Consider the following 21,742-nt stretch of genomic DNA (forward strand, 5'->3'; position numbering starts at 1 on the left):
TGTCTCTCGCACACTGCGAGGTTACAGGATTTGAAAGCTATTTGAATGTCGTCCACATAGACAGAATAAAAGATGGCCGGTGGTAATGAAGCACAAAGTGTGTTCATCTTCACGATGAAGAGCGTGCAGCTGAGCACGCCTCCTTGGGGTACACCCGTTTCTTGCGTAAAAGGACGTGAGAGTGCATTGCCGACTTTCACCCGGAAGGTACGATTGCACAGATAGCTTTCTATTATGTTAAGCATATTACCGTGGATGCCCATTTCTGACAGGTCTCTTAAGTTTCCGTAACGCCACGTTGTGTCGTACGCCTTTTCCATATCGATAAATATCGATAGGAAGAACTGTTTCTGTATAAATGCGTCCCGGATATTCCCTTCAACACGTACGAGATGATCGTTTGTGGAGCGTCCTTCTCTGAAGCCACACTGATAGGGATCAAGCATTTTGCTCAGTTCAAGGAAGTGAATGAATCGCCGATTAATCATTTCTTCAAATACCTTACAAAGGCAGCTTGTGAGGGCTATTGGGCAGTAGCTTGCCACTGAGGAAGGATCCTTGCCTTGTTTTAAAACAGGGACCACAATGGCTTCTTTCCATGCACTTGGAAGGTATCCTACAGCCGAAATGGTGTTGAAAAGTGCGAGTAGTGTAACTTGGGTGTCATTGTGTAAGTTTTTCATCATTTCATACATGCTTCTGTCAGATCCCGGTGCAGAGGTCTTGCATGAGCTCAAGGCAGCTCTTAACTCGGCAATACCAAAAGGACGGTCGTAAGGCTCATTCTCTCGACTTTTTCTTGTGAATGGCTTTCATTCTTAAATTTGTTTATATTTGAGAAAAGATTGTGCATAAATGGTTGAACTTTACACGCTCCCAAAATGCTCCCCAAGTGAATCTGCCTGGTCTTGCAGGATATCGCCTTGTGCATTTACCAAAGCGAGGGAGTATGGTTGTCGCCCTCTTATCCTATTGACCCTGTTCCAGACTTTGGCCTCATCTGTATACGAGTTGATACCCGATAAAAACTTATGCCAACTCTCTCTTCTGGCCTGTCGGCAGGTTCTCCTGCCTTTGGATTTTACTTTTTTAAAGTTAATAAGATTCTCCAAAGTAAGGGAGGCGTGTAGCAACCCCCATGCTTTGTTTTGTTTGTTACGAGCGATCCTACATTCGTTGTTCCACCACGGGATGCGCCGTTTGCATGCCAAGACACTTTGATATGCATTTATATGCATATATATGCAGATATGCATTTATATGCATATATATGCAGATATGCATTTAGATGCGGCATCTATTATGAAGACTAAAATACTCCACAGCAGCATCAATTCCTAACAAAGACATGTCAGCCCATGAGATACTAGTAAGAGTTCGGAATTTCTCCCAGTAGGCTGTATCGATCTTCCACCTAGGAGCCTGTGGTAGATATCCGTTTTCTTTAGATGTTCTTAGCAGTATAGGGAAGTAGTCGCTGCCATAAGGGTTGTGGGTAACTTCCCATTCAAGTTCAGGCAGCATAGACGGAGAAACTATGCTAAGATCTATTGAAGAACAGGTTCTGTTTGCAAGAGAGTAATATGTGGGTTCCTTCTTATTCAACAGGCACGCACCAGAATAAAAAAGGAACTGTTCAACAAGAAGTCCTCGCGCATCTATACGAGGGTCGCCCCACAGGAAGTTGTGTGCATTGAAATCGCCAAGAACAACATAGGGTTCTGGCAATTCATCTATAAAGGACTGAAATTCATGTTTGCTTAGTTTGTAATGTGGGAGTATATAAAGCGAGCAAATAGTGATAAGTTTGTTTAACAGAATAACTCGAACCGCCACTGCCTCAAGGGCAGTTCGTAGCTGCAAACCTTGACACGCTAAGCTTTCTTGAATTAAAATTGCAACACCACCCGATGATGCGATTGCATCATCGCGATCTTAGCGAAAAGTAACATACTGTCGAACAAAGTTCGTGCATTTTGGTTTTAAGTGTGTTTCCTGTAAACACAGCACTTTTGGATTGTGTTTGTGGATGAGTTCTTGCACATTTCTAAGGAGACCTCCGACGTTCCATTGAATAATTTGTGTATCCATATTGGAAGTAAATAGGTGCTGTATGTACAGAAACAGAAGCGATGCCTTAGATTACAGAGCTCTTTCAAGGCCCTGCAACAGGGGTTTTGCCCTTTCTGAAGCGCTCGAGGGAGCCTCGCCGCACCTTAGGCGTTTGGTGCGCCTTGAGGATAGGTGTGGTGTCCATTGCCTCTAGTGAGGCTCCGGACACGTGCTCTTGCGAGCGAGAAGTTACCAGAGAGAGTCCCGCCTTGGAGGGCAAGACCCCTGCACCCACAAGCCCAGAGGTCGATGGGGCTCCCTGAGGGATTTGGCTGCGCCGGCTGTTGCCAGTGCTGGAAGGGGCCGGGGAGGTTGGGGCAGCCTCGGCTGCGCCCACCTTCAGGGTCGATGATCCCCTCTGCTCGGTTGGCGGAGCAGCGCTAGCTGCAACCACCGTGGGGGCAGATGGCATAACTGCCGACTCACTGCTTGTGGGTCGGACAGCCGCCGGAGGCCGTTGTGACGCTGCCCCCTGATGCGCCACTTCGGTAAAGGTTTTCTTTGGCCGGTATGCTAGCCGCCTGCGTGCCTTTTTGAACGATATATTCTCTTTTACTTTGATCGTTACAATTTCTTTTTCCTTCTTACAGGAAGGGCACGACCGCGAGTACGCGGCGTGATCCCCGTCACAGTTTACACAGTGGAGAGCGTTCTCACAAGCTTCAGGGGTGTGTTCTTGGGTAGTGCATTTCGCACAAGTTTGGCGGCCTCGGCAGCTCTGCGAGCTGTGGCCGAAGCGTTGGCATTTGAAACAACGGAGTGGATTTGGCACGTACGGCCTAACACGGAGCTTGATGTGCCCGGCCTCGATTGACTCGGGCAAGACACTTGAACCAAAGGTAATTATTAGGTGCTTCGTCTGAATCTCTTTGCCATCCTGCATCATTCTAATTCTTTTGACATTGATCATATTTTGCTTACTGAAGCCCTCCAGGAGTTCCGCTTCAGTCAGCTCAAGCAAATCATGATCCGACACAACACTACGGGTGGTGTTCATTGTACGGTGCGGGGTTACTGTTATGTGGGTCTCCCCAAATGACGCTAGTTTCGGTAGTTTCTCATATTGTTTCAGATCGCAGAGCTCCAAGAGGAGGTCACCGCTTGCCGTCCTCGACACTTTGTAGCCTGGACCAAAAACATCAGTCAAGCACTTTGAAACAAGGAATGGTGAAATGGTTCGCACTGCTTTGTTTGACTTTTCAGAGTGAATAACATGGAAGCGGGGAAAATTCTGGATTTGGTGTCCGAAGAACTTGAAGACACCTTTGGTGTGCCCTCATTTCTGAGGGCGATCAGGGAGGTGGGGGAAAGAAGTTTCCATGAAAATATATAAACATTCGGCAACAGTGCCGACCGCCCACCACGGAGCCCAACGAGGGGACGCGGCAGAGCTTGCACACAAGTCTGCACGACACCGGTTGCACGTCACCACTATAATCAAATATGGTGTACCCAAGGTTGGATAGCCACACAGGGTTAACCCTTGCCGCCAAGGAGAAGGAAGTAAATAGAAGAGAGAAGGAGACAGGAAAGGTGGAAAGTAAGGGAAAGACGAAGGTTGTAGGAAGAGAGAGACAGGAAAAGGCGACTGCCGATTTTCTCCAGGTGGGTCAGTCTGGAGGTGCTGTCTATGTGAAGCTGAGGCCGAAAAGATGTGTTGCCTCTGCCGGGGGGCGTTAAAGGTCCAAACACCCAGCATCGGCTCAACCCCCAGGACCCCTTTTCCCCAGACACGGCTAAGCGGCGCACGGCTACATGTGGGCGGGTCCAACCCTCGTGTGCTCGGGTACGTGGTGCCGCAATACACCAAACGCCTGCTTATGCAGACGCCCCTGCGGGGTAAAGACACAAACAAGAAGGCGCATGAAAGACACAGACACATGCCTGTGTCTTTCATGTGCCTTCTTGCGTCATCCGCGTCTGTACTTGCTATGGTAATCGTACTCCACAATGTCATACCAGCAAGCCCGCATTGCAGCACTAGGAACTCTGGCACTAGTGTCTAAGAGAGCTGCAAGCAGGGCGGTTCAGGCAGCATGAGAATGATGGGTAATACATGGATACGCTAAAACTTCGTCCTTCTGGCTTCCAACTGCTTTGTGACTTTGTAACCTTATCATTTGAACACAGTAGTGTGTAATGAATAATTAAATAAAGATAAATAAAACTGCCTGATGAAAGGATTCAAACACAGGACCTCTAGCACAGAAGCCAGATATCTAAACCATAATGCCATGAATGCATGCATTGCCAAGCAGTATAGTATGCCCTTATGAATTTTTCGCATGCAAGCCAGCATGTTGAGATGCTTAAAGCATTTCGATTTGGCCACAGATTTGCATTCCTTTTCAGTTGTAGAATAATTACCTTCCGCTTTTGACAATTACCGGCTAGCGTAAGCTATCATGTGTTCATGTCCATTTTTTCTCTGGACTAGGACGGCACCGAGGCCTAGGCTACTGGCGTCAGTGTGGATTTCGGTATCGGCGTGCTCGTCGAAGTGCGCAAGTACGGGCGGCGACTGCATGCGTCGTTTGAGTTCTTGAAATGCGCTGGCCTGCGGCGTTTCCCACTTGAACTCGACGTCACATTTAGTTAGCTGTGTCAGCAGCTCAGCGATGTGTGAAAGTCCTTGACAAATCACCTGTAGTAGGCACACATGCCAAGAAATCTACGCACTCCTTTTTTGTCGATGGGCTGTGGGAACTTGGCGATGGCAGCTGTCTTCTGCGGGTCAGGACGGACACCAGATTTGCTGATGACATGGCATGGAAACAGAAGCTCATCGTAAGCAAAGCGGCCCTTTTCTGGCTTCAGAGTGAGCCCTGATAACTTGGTGGCCTCTAGTACTGTCGCAAGCCGCCTAAGGTGATCGTAGAAATTTCCGGCAAGGATGACGACGTCATCCAAGTAAACAAGACAAGTCTGCCACTTCAATCCTGCTAACATAGTGTCCATGACGTGCTGGAACATTGCAGGTGCCAAGCACAGTCTGAATGGCGTGACCTTGAACTCGTAGAGGCTGTCTGGCGTGATGAAGGCGGTCTTTTCGCGATCTTTCTCGTCGACTTCTATTTGCCAGTAGCCAGACTTGAGATCCATCAACCAGAAGTATTTTGCGTTGCAGAGCTGATCTAATGCATCATCTATCCGTGGTAGGGGGTATACATCCTTCTTTGTGAGCTTGTTCAGTCGACGATAATCGAAGCAGTAACGTAAGGTTCCGTCCTTTTTCTTCACCAAGACAACAGGGGATGCCCATGGGCTTTTCGATGGCTGGATGATGTCGCGCAGCATTTCCTCGACTGCTTCTCTTACAGCTTCACGTTCTCGCAGCGAAACTCGGTAAGGGCTCTCTCTTCTGTGATTATGCAATGCTTGGCGACTGGTGTTTGTCGAATCCTCGAAGACATCGAAAAGCAGCCTTTGTATCGTCGGAGCAGACTTCTGAGCTGCTGTTGCTTAATCACGGGAAGACTTGGATTAATGTCGTAGTCCGGTTCGGGAACCATGGTCGTCGGGGTAGATGCGGCGGAATCTGAGAGGACAAACGCATTACTGGTTTCCAGAATTTCCTCGATGTAGGCAATCCTCGTGGCCTTGTTGATGTGCTTGAACTCCTGGCTGAAGTTTGTCAGCAACACTTCAGTTCTCCCTCCAGGCAGTCGAGCGATCCCTCTTGCGATGCAGATTTCACGGTCTAGCAGTAGATGTTGGTCACCCTTGATGACACCTTCTACGTCAGCAGGTGTTTTGGTGCCGACGGAAATGACAATGCTGGAGCGAGGCGGGATGCTGACTTGACCTTCAGGCATGCTTAAGGCATGGTGACTACGAGAGCTCTCTGGCGGTACCGCTCCATCTTCCGACAGCGTTATCAACTTCGACTTCAGGTCGATGATTGCGCCGTGTTAGTTCAGGAAGCCCATGCTGAGAATGACGTCTAGTGAACACTGTTGGAGGACAACGAAGGTGGCAGGGTAAGTCCGGTCATGAATGGTAATTCTTGCCGTGCAGATTCCAGTCGGCGTGATGAGGTGTCCTCCAGCGGTCCGAATTTGAGGTCCTTCCCATGCAGTTTTGACTTTCTTCAACTGGGCGGAGATGTGTCCACTCATTACGGAGTAATTGGCCCCTGTGTCCACTAAGGCGGTGACTGCGTGGCCGTCGAGAAGCACGCCGAGGTCGGTGGTTCTTTGTCTGGCATTGCAGTTAGGTCTTGGCATCGGATCACAGCTGCGTCGTGTTGAACTGAAGCTGGAACGTCGTGTTGTCAAGTCATCTTTCATCGGTGTAGTCTTGGCCTCCTGACTTCATTGGGACGGCGGCATGTCGTTATTATGTCGAGATGGTCTCTTCGGCGGCGGTGGACGATCTTCGTCAGTTCGACGAACAGCAACCGCACCTCCATCGGTGGTTGCTGCTTTTAGTTTTCCGGATATGGGCTTGCAGACTGGCCCCGCGCTGGGCCAGTGTATGGTTGGCGCTGCGGCAACAGGTAGCGGCCTGGTGACGGCGAACGGGACGGTCGTTGAGCGCTCCACTGAGTGGCGGCGAGGTAGTCGGCCATCGGTAGTCGTAGTCGGCCAAGCTGTTGTCGCAGCGCATTAACGGCGAACCCTTGCAGTCCCATTTCCCAGTATGGGCATCGGCGGTAGACGTGACCCGCTTCTCCGCAGTGGTAGCAGAGTGGGTGGTGGTCAGGAGAACGCGAAATGTCCGTCTTCCTGACGTAGCGGCGCTGGGCGACGGGCAGGCATGCTGGCGGCAGCAGATGACGGCAGTGTGGCGTTAAAGGTCCCTGGCGCGGTCATGCAGGGGGCCTTGGCGGCGGCGGATGATGGAATTGTGGCGTTAAAGGTCCCTGGCGCGGTCGTGCAGGGGGGCCTTGGCGGCAGGCAATGGCGGCATAGGTCATCGCTTCCGGCTGGGGCTGTGGTGATTCTGGTTGCACCTCAGGAACTCCAATGGATCGCTCAAGCTCATCTTTGATGATTTGGGCAATTGAGGCTACTTGAGGCTGCGACATAGGGTACAACTTCTGCAGCTCTTCCTGTACGACCGCTCTGATACTCTCGCGCAGATCGTCGGTGGCCAGCGATTGAATTCCTATGTAGTTGGTAGAGTTCGTGCGGCGGTTGAATTGCCGGTTCCACATTTCGAGTGTCTTCTCGATGCTGGCGGCCTCGTGAAGAAACTTTTCTATGGTCTTTGGTGGGCTTCGTATCATCGCGCCAAAAATTCTTCCCTCACACCATGCTTGAGAAGGCGGACTTTCTTCTCCTCGGGCATATCCGGGTCAGCGTGGCGGAACAGACAGTTCATTTCTTCCGTGAATATGGCAACATTCTCGTTAGGTAGCTGCACTCGGGCGTCCAGCATGGCTTCGGCCCTTTCCTTGCGCATAACACTCGTAAAGGTGTGCAGGAAGCCGCTATGGAACAGGATCCATGTCGCATTGGTCGACTCCCGGTTCTCAAACCCCGTTCTGGCGGCGTTTTCTAAGGCGAAGTATACATGCCGCAGCTTGTCATCGGAGTCTCAGTTGTTGAAAGTCTCGATTCGTTCGTAGGTCTCCAGCCAGGATTCCGGCTCTTCATTCGCTGCTCTATGGAAGGTCGGTGGGTGCCGAGGTTGTTGCAGGATAACGGGGGACGCTGGGGCAGCTATTGGAGTTGCCTTGGCCACGATCTTCTATGTCGTCTCAGGTAGAAGTCCGTGCTCTGGGGGCAGTCCTTGCAGTCTGCGGCTAGCACGCTGGTCTTGGGCAATGTCCGTTTTGTCCTCGGGCTTCGGGCTTGGATCGCGGCTTTGCGGGGGCGTTCGGTACATGAACGCACAAGCACCTCCACCAGATGTCACGTGGTAGTGACTATGAAGAAAGCAGCCAAACTGCGAAAGACGAAACTAGCGCTTTATTGGGCGAACTTGTGCCCTTAAAAACAGGCTACACTCGAAGAAAGGCGACAGCGGCGAACACAGTCGGCAATCGTCAAAAATCTGATCAACGGGTCAAGCGCGTCGGCTTTTATACATCAATCGTCGAATGTTCCAGACTAATCGCTGGGACCCGCGCATCTTCCAGAAAGTTCTACATTATTCGCGTCGTGTACACATGCAATCAGATTACACAAGGTTCGGTCACAGACAGTGGATGGAACCGTTGATAACATTCCAGAAACTTCCCACACATGCTAGCGCGTCCTCCGCTGTGCTATAACATTTGTTCGGCGGCGAAAAGTGTCGCCCGATGAAGACAAGTACACTTGTCAATATCTTTTGACTCGGTCTCATTTGCATTTGACTGGTTTATTTCGGGTGCCCAGGCACAAAGGTTTACATTTGAATAAGTGTGCAGACTCATTAGTAATGACTTCCCTGGGTGGCCCTTTAGTATCTGCTGTTCCCCCAACCACCTATGTCACTGTTGCTAAGTTTAGGAGATTCACAATGATTAATGAGCTATATAAATATAGTGTAGCTTCGTATTCTAACTACCACCACCTACTATTCCCTTGGAGCAGTAAATTTTGTCCAGCACGCAAATTAGAGGTTACATTAACATGGCTTCGCTGCCGCATGCAGACGTCAAACTTCTATGCCAGAGGGTCGGTTCGGTGGCATCTCCTTTGTGTATGCAGTGCGGGCAGCCATAAAACAATTGATCACTTTCTTCTTGCATGCCAACGGTTCTTCTCAGTAAGAAAAAGGGTGCTCGAAGACCCTTTAAACAAGCTTGGCCTCAGCACAAACGTCCTAGCCTTGCTTTGGAGCTTCCACATTGGGGTACAGCCACCAGAATGTACCCACTGTGGTGAAAAACTTGATTCTTGATTACAATTGGCTGCCCTCCAAAAACAGTCAATTAAATGATTAATTATAACACCGAGGAGAATACATTTTCCCTATTTTTTTTTTCTGCAATACTGTTCGTTTTATTTATTTTTCTCCAAACAGCCCGATTCTCGGCTGATCCCCCACGGTAGGTATGTGCCATTTGTACGGAGTATCATCATCACCACCACCACCACCACCACCACCACCAACAGGGTCACCAGACCGCCGTGCAGAGAGCGGGAGGAGCCGCAGCACAAGCCCCAACTCGCTGTTAACGCCGGACAGACAGTTCAGACTGTCCTTGCGAAAACGACATGAGGAGACTTCGCCACGATGACCCTGTAGTACATGGTGTCGACAATTGGGCTCCCGTGAAGCCTATATCCCCCAGCTTACACTGTGACTGCGCTGCGTGTGCCATGCAGGGTTGTGACTTTTTGTATCCTCATTTGCTTTATTAAAAAATATAAAGGGCCAAAGTGGCTGATGTTGACCGTGCTTGCTTGAGTGCCCCGAGAACTTGTTCCAATTGATTAACATTTACTCTCTCTAAAAAAATGCTATGGTTGCCTCATATGAAGGAAGGTTTACCTGGGTTTTTCTAGCATTGCAAGAACAGCAAGCATGTGTTCTACTTTGTTTTTTGGGATGCAATGCAATAGGAGAAACTTGACGCTACTTGTGGTGCTCGAACACATTTACTGAGTGTCCTCTGCAGTTTTCACTTAAAAAGGGTTAATCACCGTCTACTGGCTAGCACCAGTTCTCGCAACGAACAACACATGTCTGCCTGACTCATCATGGGCACACATCCACACATGCCATGACTCAATTCCTGGCATACGCGGCACTGACTTGCACTCCACCGACTTCTGCTGACAATGCTCCTGGATGGCTGCAGCAGGCACATGAAGCAGGGCCACATTCTTGAGGTTGCCACTAAGTTGGTAGACCATCTCATGCACCGAATGAATGGAGGCGATGCTTCCAGATCTCAGGTTGTGCAGGGAAGCTTGGTGTTCAATAACACCACCCACAGCGTCACAGGCATTCTTTTCATGCCCGGTAGTGGAAAATAGCCACCTTGCGGATGTGTACTTGCCGCGGCACAACTCATACAGTTGGTACTTTTTACAGCAACACTGTTAGCCTCTAGTTGGTTGGGATTTTTCATTCTGCGCTCACCAAAAAAGAATCAGCAGCTGGAAACGGGCTTTTTGAATTTCTGCGAAAAAGAATTATGTTTTGTCGTATATTTGAATTACAATCCGATGCTATCATGTCTGCACGTTGTGTGCAAGTCGTATCTTACAAATTTTTTTATGAATTTTACTCTGACAAGTATAGTATGTTCAAGAATGCTCTTGCGCCAGGTCTACTAGAATGAAGTATGCTGCAGTTCTGTGCATCTGCGTATACACGTGACGAACATTTGCACATGATGCATCTGTCCTTGACACATGGGCGCTCTGCCCATTACATCTGTTATGCAGTATGTGCTGTGACAGTAATCGACATTATGGCAAACACTGTTCAAAAAGTTAGTGACATTTCAGTTCATGAACGCGGGCTACACTCAAGCGTATGGACGCCGCGAACATGCACAGTGAGCACTCCGGTGCCGAAGCACATACGGAAGGGACGCGAATGTGGTCACGAGCGCCACATTAGTCTTGCCAGTGCTAAGTCTGGTGGGATACAGGGAAAGCGCATACTGCTGCACATGCAAAGAAAAGATTCTGCGAACATGCACAGCCTGCTACTGTGGCATCAAAGCACAAATGGAAAGAGTGCGAGCACAGTTGCAGATGCTACATGTCGTCTACAGCTTCGCTGTACATCCACTTTTGAAGGGTGGAATGGAGGTGGATTTTCTACGGCATAAGCTGTTATGGGCTCATTCCAATAGCAGTTTCATTTGGCGATGGTTTCTGTCACCTCCGCCTGTGTCTGTCTCTGCAGCAGCTATTGCCGGGAATGCGAAAAAATATACACAGTTCCCACCGGGATCGAGTTCGGGCCTGCTGTGTGGGTGTCAGCTGCACTATCACCGAGACACGCCAGCGCTTGCTAGCATGCAGCGGAAAAAATGCCCTCAAAACACATCCTAGCAAGTGAAGAGACAAGCAATGTGACATGCGCGCTGTGCAGAGTTGATATGTGCACATTTTGCATTGCAGTTCCATGTTACACCAGGTAGAACGCCATGTGGCAGATGTACAGGCAATGGTACGAGGCAGTTAAAGAAAGTTTGAGCAAGAAAAACAAGTTTATGGAGACAAGTACAAGAATGCTAGAAAAAATTATCAGCCCAAGCACTCTGTACAGATAGTTAACCAATCCCGACGGTTTATTAAAGTATTTCCCAATTATTGGTTACGTCTTTGTGTTTTTAATTAGTTAATTCATTACGGCAACAAACATGGGAGCAGTGGCATAAGCGCATTTGTGCAGTCGCCCCAAGGGACACCAATGAGCCCAGCTGTGGAAGATGACGACAACGCTTCAGCCAATCCTGATGATAGTTTTCTCTACACACGGATGTGATACTGGGGAAACTAGCCCTTAAAGGGACACTAAAGGTTACTATTAAGTCAACGTAGACTGTTGAAACACCATCTCAGAAACCTCAAAACGCTTGTTTCGTGCCAAGGAGAGCCTTATTTTAAGAGAAAATGCGTTCTGAAACGTCCCCGTACCTAAAGCGCAGTTCAAATCGCCCGCCCTCCGATCGAGGAGTACTGACATCATGGTCTCATAGTGACGTTGCGCCATCGGTGAGTAGAACGGCGTCCGCAGACGGCGCTATGGCTTTTCTGCGCAAAATGCAAACGCGCGGCCAGAAACAGAGCCAAGACAGAGCCGACAGCAGAGCGAAAGCGGGAGTATGGTGGCTAGCGGAAGGAGAAACGCGCGACCATAAGCTGGTACTTAATTCTATGACGCAAACTTCGACGCTTGTCGCAATGGACCCAGACAACGACAGATTGGCTCACGACGCTGGGCTCAAGTTCAGCGATTTGAGCACTGACGAGCGCGACCTGCTGCTGAAGGCTCGCGCTGCCGGCGTTGTTGCGTACTATGACGGCAGCCTTGACATCGGCTCTCCGGAGCGGGAAACGAGGGCTTCCCACGACATCACATGGACGTGGCATTCTCACTGCTTGTTCCAAAAGAAAGTTTCGCGAGCCAGCAGAACCCGCACAGCACGACACGATAACGAAACTACTGAAACTCCAAAGAGTGCGCGGCGCAGAGTCGAGCGCACAGAGTCGAGCGAAAACGAAACCTTTCGACCACCCATACTACTGAAGGGTAACGTCAAAATGTTATTTTTTCTTACAATCGAATAGACATAGACAAGTAGTATTTTCTTCCGTCTTATAATCGAATGAAATGATATTTTTAATATGAGTAGTTGAGTATTAGTAACACAAATTATGAGGAGTACTTTCGTCATCGGGCTAGTACCGGAATGTCGCTGGGGGGTCTCAAATCGTGTCATGCATTTACCTCAATTTCTCGGTTACTAAAGCTCTGTTCGCGATTATATTGACACCTTAGACATTCTAGAACATTGCTCTACCATTTTAACTTGACTTTCTGGTAACCTTTGGTGTCCCTTTAACAGCTTCGCTGTAATGTGTGCCAATTAAATCGAGCTGGCTAGGTGACTGTCGCTAACACACTTCAAAGGGTATGCCATTAAATCATCATCACCACTATCATTAGCATTGCATCGTGCCACTTACCTTGCGATTTGACATGCGCACTGCATAACAACTATATGTATGCCCTTTGCATTGCAGTTGCCCATTATTCACCAGGTGACACATCGTGTAGCAGTTGCGCAGGTAGCAGTACAAGGTAGAGAGAGAATTCTTGAGGAAGAAAAGGAAGATTATGTAGATGTATAAATATTGATGTAATGAAAAACATGTACAGCATACCCGATTAAGTAAAACTCTTGCTTGGGATAGTTGGTTCATGCTTGAATTAGTAAAGGCAAGGCGCAGAAGACCAGGACTCAAGAAGAAGAACACAAACAACAGGACCGGCGCCGGTCCTGGCGTTTATGTTGTTCTTCTTGAGCCCTGGTCTTCTGCGCTTTGCCTTTACTAATTCATACCTGATTAATTCAAGCAGGTTAGGTTTATCACCCTGCTGTTTCGAAGGGAATTCTATTAAATAATCTTCATCATCAATAGACCGTATCATGCCATTTGACACACAATGTGACATGCGCGTCACGTAGCATCGATACATACAAACTGTGCATTGCGATTCCGTTACATTCCACTAGGTGTCCGGAAGCAGCAGTTGCATGACTATTTGTCACCATCCCGTTTTGAAGGGGATGTGATAAACCATCATTATCATCATCAACAGCAATGTACCTTGCCATGGGTCAAGGGATGGGACATGTGCCATAGAGTAACATAGTAAACGACAAGAGTGGACACTCGAGCCATTTCATGGCCAAGCTATGGAGCTTCACTGATTCCGCTAGGTGGCAGAGCACATCAATAAACATATGGCTGTGGCTGCGGCTGCGGCCAGCAGCTTGGCAGGCGGCACGACCCAACACATGCGAAGCCTAGTCAGGCCTCATCGCCAGGTCTTTCTGTAAAATGCGCCCAAAGATCATTGTTACGTTCCTCTGCCCACGTCTGGCATTACTGCTTCGTCGCCGTTTCATGGTAAGGCCACAGGAAGCCATTTGCACATTGTTAAAGACTTATTCTCTTCGTATTTCATTAGGTCACTGTTCACAACTGTTCTGGTCCTGGTTGGGTCGTGCCACTTGACAGGCGGCACGACCCAATACATGTGAAGCCTAGTCAGGCCTCATCGCCAGGCTCTTTCAGTAAAATGCGCCCGAAGATCATTGTTACGTTCCTCTGCCCACGTCTGGCATTACTGCTTCGTCGCCGTTTCATGGTAAGGCAACAGGAAGCTCTTTTGCACATTGTTAAAAGTCTTATTCTCTTTGTATTTCATTAGGTCACTGTTCACAACTGTCCTGGTCCTGGTTGGGTCGTGCCACTTGACAGGCGGCACGACCCAATACATGCGAAGCCTAGTCAGGCCTCATCGCCAGGCTCTTTCAGTAAAATGCGCCCAAAGATCATTGTTACGTTCCTCTGCCCACGTCTGGCATTACTGCTTCGTCACCGTTTCATGGTAAGGCAAAAGGAAGCTCTTTTGCACATTGTTAAAAGTCTTATTCTCTTTGTATTTCATTAGGTCACTGTTCACAACTGTCCTGGTCCTGGTTGGGTCGTGCCACTTGACAGGCGACACGACCCAATACATGCGAAGCCTAGTCAGGCCTCATCGCCAGGCTCTTTCAGTAAAATGCGCCCAAAGATCATTGTTACGTTCCTCTGCCCACGTCTGGCATTACTGCTTCATCGCCGTTTCATGGTAAGGCAACAGGAAGCTCTTTTGCACATTGTTAAAAGTCTTATTCTCTTTGTATTTCATTAGGTCACTGTTCACAACTGTCCTGGTCCTGGTTGGGTCGTGCCACTTGACAGGCGGCACGACCCAATACATGCGAAGCCTAGTCAGGCCTCATCGCCAGGCTCTTTCAGTAAAATGCGCCCGAAGATCATTGTTACGTTCCTCTGCCCACGTCTGGCATTACTGCTTCGTCGCCGTTTCATGGTAAGGCAACAGGAAGCTCTTTTGCACATTGTTAAAAGTCTTATTCTCTTTGTATTTCATTAGGTCACTGTTCACAACTGTCCTGGTCCTGGTTGGGTCGTGCCACTTGACAGGCGGCACGACCCAATACATGCGAAGCCTAGTCAGGCCTCATCGCCAGGCTCTTTCAGTAAAATGCGCCCAAAGATCATTGTTACGTTCCTCTGCCCACGTCTGGCATTACTGCTTCGTCGCCGTTTCATGGTAAGGCCACAGGAAGCTCTTTTGCACATTGTTAAAAGTCTTATTCTCTTTGTATTTCATTAGGTCACTGTTCACAACTGTCCTGGTCCTGGTTGGGTCGTGCCACTTGACAGGCGGCACACGACCCAATACATGCGAAGCCTAGTCAGGCCTCATCGCCAGGCTCTTTCAGTAAAATGCGCCCGAAGATCATTGTTACGTTCCTCTGCCCACGTCTGGCATTACTGCTTCGTCGCCGTTTCATGGTAAGGCAACAGGAAGCTCTTTTGCACATTGTTAAAAGTCTTATTCTCTTTGTATTTCATTAGGTCACTGTTCACAACTGTCCTGGTCCTGGTTGGGTCGTGCCACTTGACAGGCGGCACGACCCAATACATGCGAAGCCTAGTCAGGCCTCATCGCCAGGCTCTTTCAGTAAAATGCGCCCAAAGATCATTGTTACGTTCCTCTGCCCACGTCTGGCATTACTGCTTCGTCGCCGTTTCATGGTAAGGCAACAGGAAGCTCTTTTGCACATTGTTAAAAGTCTTATTCTCTTTGTATTTCATTAGGTCACTGTTCACAACTGTCCTGGTCCTGGTTGGGTCGTGCCACTTGACAGGCGGCACGACCCAATACATGCGAAGCCTAGTCAGGCCTCATCGCCAGGCTCTTTCAGTAAAATGCGCCCAAAGATCATTGTTACGTTCCTCTGCCCACGTCTGGCATTACTGCTTCGTCGCCGTTTCATGGTAAGGCCACAGGAAGCCATTTGCACATTGTTAAAGACTTATTCTCTTCGTATTTCATTAGGTCACTGTTCACAACTGTTCTGGTCCTGGTTCGAGTCCAGGACCAGGACGAATTTTTCTTCAACTGTGAGGCTTTTCTTTTGAGGAACCCGTATGGGTTTCCTTTGTAGCAACTGCTACGAACGGATGGATGTCTGATTTTCCCATCATTAATTACTTCTCTCCACCTTGCGGGTTTCTGCAGAACTATTACGTCAAACTCTTGCCTTTGCTTCGTGTTGTCGACAAATTCGACTTCGCCCTGCCATCTGCTAGCCACCTGGTTAGCTCATATGGTAGAGCGGCTGCCCCGGAAAGGCGGTGGTCCCTGGTTTGAGTCCCGGACCAGGACAAATTTTTCTTCAACTGTGAGGCTTTTCTTTCGAGGAACCCGCATGGGTTTCCTTTGTAGCAATTACTACGAACGGGTGGATGTCTGATTTTCCCTTTATTAATTACTTCTCTCCACCTTGCGGGTTTCTGCAGAACTGTTACATCAAACCAGTAGCTATATAAAATATGTAAGTTGCAGTATTAGCTTTTCGTGCTCTCTGGTTAGAAACTGCGCCAACAGATGTTACCAGCATCGTTCCTGCCTAGGGGCGAGGTGACTATTTGTTCCTGCCCTGTTTCAAAGGAGATGCCAATGAACATCGTCATTGTACACCCGTTCAGTTACCCAGTAAACTGCCAATGGTAGGAAGTTTGTGGACATAATAAATGTCTCTAATGCCAGGATTATACTGTGTAGTGGACTTCAGCTCAACGAAGCATTACAATTGTGTAATAGTAAATGTAATAATAATGCACAGGTTTCCCACCAAACTAGCAGACGAAAGAGGAACACCAATGACATGGTAGGCAGTGCACTAGTGTGCATCACAGGCCTGAGCACTGATATGATCTGTTTATGAGCATGCCTCATACTGCATGGGGTATGAAGTGCTCTTCGAAACCAAAACCGGTCTTTACAAGCTCACTGCGCGCTAGAGTGAATGGGTATCTTCATGATTACTGGGTCAATAGCTACTGATTAGGCGCAAGAAACGGAGCCTCAAAAATTTTGTTCAGTACTTCTTTAATGTGAAACATGCAAAAACCAACAAAACATGTAAAACATACTTCTATAAAAACAGTGCCGAATCCGCCTCACGTATCTGTAAAAAAATGTGAAGGGAAACTTCAGACATACCTTTAGCTGCAGCCTTAAATGAAAGGATATAGCAATCAGCAACGCATATATTTAAATTACATTTAGAACACTTTTGCATGCTGCTAAACTTAGGCATCCACTTGTGATAAAGGCATCACTGCAAGCACAGGAGCTAACGATATGACACATAAACGTTTCCCATCGTGCTTATCTGCTGTAAATCCCGCTGAGTACACTTCAAAGGTGCCTGCACATTCTTTGTTCAGCCCAAACATTGCAGCGACTCAAATAATGCAATAGTGCATGTGCAATGGGCCCATGACAGACGTATTTTCTATTATGGCTGTGCCAAACTTCACTGATGATGGAACAGGTCAGGTAATAAGAGCAATGAAACACTGTTTCTCTCATTCTCCTTGTAAGTTGAGCTGTCAAAGATAACTGCAAGCTAATGTCTTTCCCTTGTGTAATTTTCTTGCTGCCTGTGTACCACTAGCTTTCAGAGACTGACCTAGTAGTCTCTGGCCAGCTGTATAAACATGTGAGCAGCTTGCTTCGTCACGATACAAACTGCGGCAGCAGAAAGTAGCAGATGACGGAAAGGCACCGTCCACGGCACTCACTGTGCCTGCATGAAACTCGTTGAAGCGGCCTGCAGAGCAATGCATCCGGTATTCCCTTTAATAGTAGACACAGCTGTGTACTGTGCCGTTTAAAGCCGTCTGTCACTTTTTTTTTTTTTTTCGGCGGCATTTTGTTGGGCCAGCCAGCCCTGAAACACCCGATAATAATTGTGAAGCTACTTCCCTGGCCATTGTATGTTAGCCAGTTTTCATCATGACTTGCAGGAAAAAAAGCAGATACTTTTCACAAAAGTAAAATGGAAAAAAAAAGGACAAAAAGTTCGCTAGTTTTCTGTCCTGTTTTCATAACTAACATCGCAGTGCTATAAAGACTCCGACCAATTTTTCACACCCGATCTTAGTAACTCTGCTATTGGCTCTATAGAGCCAACGTACAATGGCGACCAATATTTTAAATGTCTACAAAGGTTAATTTTTCTTTTTACTCTATCTGCACGAATCGCAACATGAACATTGTTGCCACAAATACACTTACTATTATCTTAGTTTTGTTTTTCTGCTTTTTAACGACCGCCATTGGGGATGACCTAAACCAAAAACTTTAGGTACTTTGTTTACAATCTGCAGCAGTAGAAGTCTGGCACGGCATGATGTCCTCATGCAGAAAATTTAAACCCGAGTGACAATCATGTTTACCAATGGAGATTTGTGGTCAAGAAGTTTCACTAGCAGAAACAGGTTGTATGTCGCCATGGCACACCGTCCAAATCCCAAGTAGATGCAGCCTGTGCAAGTGTGAAAGATTTGAAACGTTACCCTCTCTGCTGCAGTCGCTTAGTGGCTATGGTGTTGCGCTGCTATGCTCGAGGTCGTGCGAACAAATCCCTGCTGCGGCAACTTCATTTCAATGGGGGCGAAATGCAAAGACGCCTGTGTACTGTTCAGTAGGTGCACGCTAAAGAACCCCAGGTGGTCAAAATTGATCTGGAGTCCCCACTACAGGGTGCCTCACAATCAAATCATAACTCCAGAATTAATTTTTTTTATGTTACTTGCATGTCGTTTGCCAATAATCAATGAATATTTACTAAAAGAGCACACAAAGAAGCACTAAACCTTATAAGTATAATTAAGCTAATAAGCTACACACTGAAAAAATTGTAGTACTATAACTTATTCAGCTGATAGGTAGCTTTTCTTTCTGAATTCCCCATAAAAAGAGCACCCATTCAATACATCTTTGGCTGGTAAGCATAGTACGCTTAATATTTATAGACATACAGAATGCATTGCATTTTTTCTCATTTCCCAGTGGCCAAATTACAAGGCTCCATTTAATGCCTGCACCACAGATACTGCAGCTGAAAAGAAGTGCCCAGGAGGCCTAGGGGCTAATTGCACGCCAAGGCATAGTCACGACAGTGAGTAGTGCAAGTGATGCGATGTGCCTGGCCCAGTTGGCGTGGGCTGCTACAGATGGTGCAACATGTCCTGCACAGCAAGTAGCTGCGGTGACGTCATCATCAGCTACCTGTTTCTGCTTCCGTTTTCAGGAGCCTTGCTTTGTTTTGCCGTCTCCCTATGATGGGCAGAGCATTCAAGCCCGAGCCGCTGGCGTGTTCTGCCGGTCTGTTACAATGTGTATGTAACCTTAACCCTCATTAAACAGTTTTCCTACATTGCGAAGTCTCCCTCCATTCAGCCCAAGCCCCTAATCTGAAGCAGTCGATCCCGAACCACTTCCAAGCCACCCAGCCATGGCAGCACAAGAACGACGGTCAGTATGCCATTTCAACCGCATTCATCATTGTACCCACGCCCTCATGTTGGCGAAGACTCATGACTGAAAATACTCCCAACATTTACCACTCGTCGGTGATCATTCACTGTCAGGAGAAAAACACAGCCGTTGTTGGAAGAGTGCCAACAATGGTGACAGCTAACCCAGAACCGACTTGAGTCCCACGCTTGGCCTGCGGATTAGCGCTCACTCATCTAGTCTCCCGTGTGCCCAGCCTCGCTTTGTGGTACATCATGCCAGGAATTATTTGGGAAGAGATTAAGTTAATAACCATGCTGCGGCTCAGAGTTTACCTTATCCATGATGAATTGGCCTGACGCAAGAGTTGGACAGCACCGACTCTACAGAAGAGGTTATTCAGCGTCTCAAAGCCGACATTCACCAACGCTGTGAGGCAACGCTGCAGTCAAGCATGGACAGGGTGGGTACCGCCGGCAGCTCAGGTTTTACTCTTGATCCTGCAATGCCCAAAAGTCTGGCACTTCTGTTTCAACAGCTGCCATGCCCCTCAACTACGGTTACCACACTGCCAGACCTGTCGTAGTAGATTGCTTACTTTGACCAGTTTCTAGCAGAAAATGTTGATGTCTGGCTCAATGACGTCCGCCGTATGCTTTCATTTCTATTAATTTATCATTTCTTTAATTCAATTAGTAAGTACAAGTAATTTCCACTGTGTTTTCTTTGGTGTCAATGTTTGTGGGCTTCTTATGATATGAATAATAAGAACCGGGCCTCTCGGTTAACCCCCCTTTTTTGTTTATTAGATAATGAGGGCCCCGAATCCGGCAACATTGATGCCTTCAGGTAGCACATGTGGGTTTATTGACCAGTTGCATTCACCCAAGAAAATCATGTACTCATCTGCACTCAAGGATGTTCCACATCTGCCGCCAAAGTTTGTGAATGGTGGCGCTGTCTAACACTCCCAGGGATCTAGTAGGAAACAAATACCCAAGAAAATTAAAGGGGGAACGGCGCCGTGGTAGCTCAATTGGTAGAGCATTGCATGCATAATGCGAAGATGTGGGATCGTTCCCCACCTGCACAAGTAGTTTTTTCATCCACTTTCATTTTCATTAATTTATCATTTCTTTAATTTAATAAGTAAGTAAAAGTAATTTCCTCTTTGCTTTCTTTGGTGTCAATGTTTGTGGGCTTCTTATGATAAGCTTGAGAGCCTGTTATAGGTGCCTAGAGCAGCATTTTTCAGTGCCTAACCACACGGTTTCTAGTCACAACTATAGAAGCCAAGAAAAGTATAAGGGAAATAACTGAGGTTTTGTATTTAAATGTTGAAATAATCGGGAGTTTCAGCTCGTCCATAAGTATATTGCCCTATACAGAACATCAGAGTGAGTGGGTATGTTGGTGGTGGCAGCCGTTAGTGCTGGGTTTGACCAGAGAGGACGCACAGCTGTCATTGCAGTAATCAAGTATAGTATGATCTTGCTGATATGATCCTGTTACGTTCAGTTTCTCTGCGTAAACGTTCGTGAATGAGAACATAAAAAATTACCCAATACAGTTGTGCTTACTTTTTACTGGTTCACATGCTCTCAGAAAACACAATCTTTCGGCATCAACGTTCAGTAGATCGCCAAACTGCAATTGTACGATACTCTTTTCGGCTGCTAGATCCCACGTAAACAAGAAAAGGCATGAGGTGCATGCAATTGAGTACAGTTACAGCCACATCCCCGCAATACTAGCCCGCCCTTCTCACATGAAAACGGTGTGCATTAAGGTTCTTCTTCCGGCACTAGCACATCTCCTCCCGGGTCGTCGCACACTGCATTCACAGCTATCGATGCCAACCCTATTGCAATAAGCATCTTCACTTATCTGTTTCACTTATCTGTTTCATTAAAAGTATACTGCAAGCTTTTTTTATTTATTGATTTTTTTATTTGGTTAACAACACATGATTGTCACAATGCTTGGGGTAAAAGGTGATAACCCAAACGCACCGCCGTCCCTGGCTGCAGGTGGTGCAAGGGGAGTGTTGCATATTGCTCTCGCAGCATTGTAGCCATCGCATTCCTGTGTTGCCCACCAGCTAAATTTCATTTACATTTCCCGTCACAGTCTTAAAACACTACACCATAGGAAAACAACAACTTGCGGCTCAGGCCACCAGGGCCCTACCAGCTCTATGCGCATCCCCGTCTTCTGCCGCAACTATTCGTGCTGAGTGCCACCCCCCCACCCCTATCAGAACTTCCCACCAAAATTCGCCACTCAAGGAAGCTTGTAACCGAGGCCGAACTTGAAAGTGCAAAATATGTCAGCCTGCCGAAGCTGTAAAAATGACAATGTGTGTTTCAGGGCTGCTCGAGACTCACCAGCTTGGCTCGCATCGGCGTCTCGTGCTGCAACGATTCATGCGGCGCTTTGCATCATGTTGATGTCAACTACAGTTGGGTCTCAATTATTTTTAGTGACTTCCAATTGTACGTTTTCTCAGTATGTTTTTTCCTTTCGAGTATGTTCTTCTTCATCTCGATAGCCACGAGATGAGGAAGGACTTTGGGAACAAGTTGGACAAAGATGGGACTAGATCAGATGACAC

The 21,742-nt window shown here is 47.6% G+C and overlaps 2 protein-coding genes and 1 long non-coding RNA gene across 10 annotated transcripts in view; 2 read left to right on the plus strand and 1 right to left on the minus strand.

Annotated features, from left to right (window-relative positions):
- The window catches only part of Aldh-III (Aldehyde dehydrogenase type III), a 243,327-nt gene that overhangs the window by 36,086 nt on the left and 185,499 nt on the right, over positions 1-21,742 (minus strand). For 4 of the 8 annotated variants that reach the window (XM_075673389.1, XM_075673387.1, XM_075673390.1 and 1 more), the window contains exon 11: positions 12,702-12,830. The exons of 2 other annotated variants lie outside the window; for them this stretch is intronic. In XM_075673389.1, the coding sequence (XP_075529504.1) occupies positions 12,702-12,830 (129 nt within the window). Of the gene's footprint in view, positions 1-12,701; positions 12,831-16,741; positions 16,790-18,079; positions 18,155-21,742 lie in introns of those variants that run through there. 2 more of the 8 variants (XM_075673393.1, XM_075673391.1) reach the window with 2 other exon arrangements.
- Positions 14,198-15,111, plus strand: LOC142559844 (uncharacterized). The gene is made up of 4 exons (XM_075671516.1): positions 14,198-14,376; positions 14,440-14,619; positions 14,683-14,862; positions 14,926-15,111. Exons 1-4 carry the CDS (start codon positions 14,308-14,310, stop codon positions 15,109-15,111), a joined length of 615 nt encoding a protein of 204 aa, XP_075527631.1. The 5' UTR covers positions 14,198-14,307.
- LOC142560958 (uncharacterized) lies at positions 15,125-19,040 on the plus strand. The gene is made up of 3 exons (XR_012823494.1): positions 15,125-15,350; positions 15,414-15,593; positions 18,682-19,040. It is a non-coding gene; the product is annotated as an uncharacterized LOC142560958 (long non-coding RNA).

This window comes from Dermacentor variabilis, chromosome 10 (genome assembly GCF_050947875.1).
Source record: "Dermacentor variabilis isolate Ectoservices chromosome 10, ASM5094787v1, whole genome shotgun sequence".
Lineage (NCBI taxonomy): Eukaryota > Metazoa > Arthropoda > Arachnida > Ixodida > Ixodidae > Dermacentor > Dermacentor variabilis.

Bases quoted from the DNA above. Each gene is read 5' to 3' on its own strand.
- LOC142559844 (XM_075671516.1), top strand. From the start codon at position 14,308: ATGCGCCCAAAGATCATTGTTACGTTCCTCTGCCCACGTCTGGCATTA. The intron at 14,620-14,682 runs GTAAGGCAACAG...GTATTTCATTAG, and splicing joins TGCTTCGTCGCCGTTTCATG to GTCACTGTTCACAACTGTCC. The intron at 14,863-14,925 runs GTAAGGCCACAG...GTATTTCATTAG, and splicing joins TGCTTCGTCGCCGTTTCATG to GTCACTGTTCACAACTGTCC.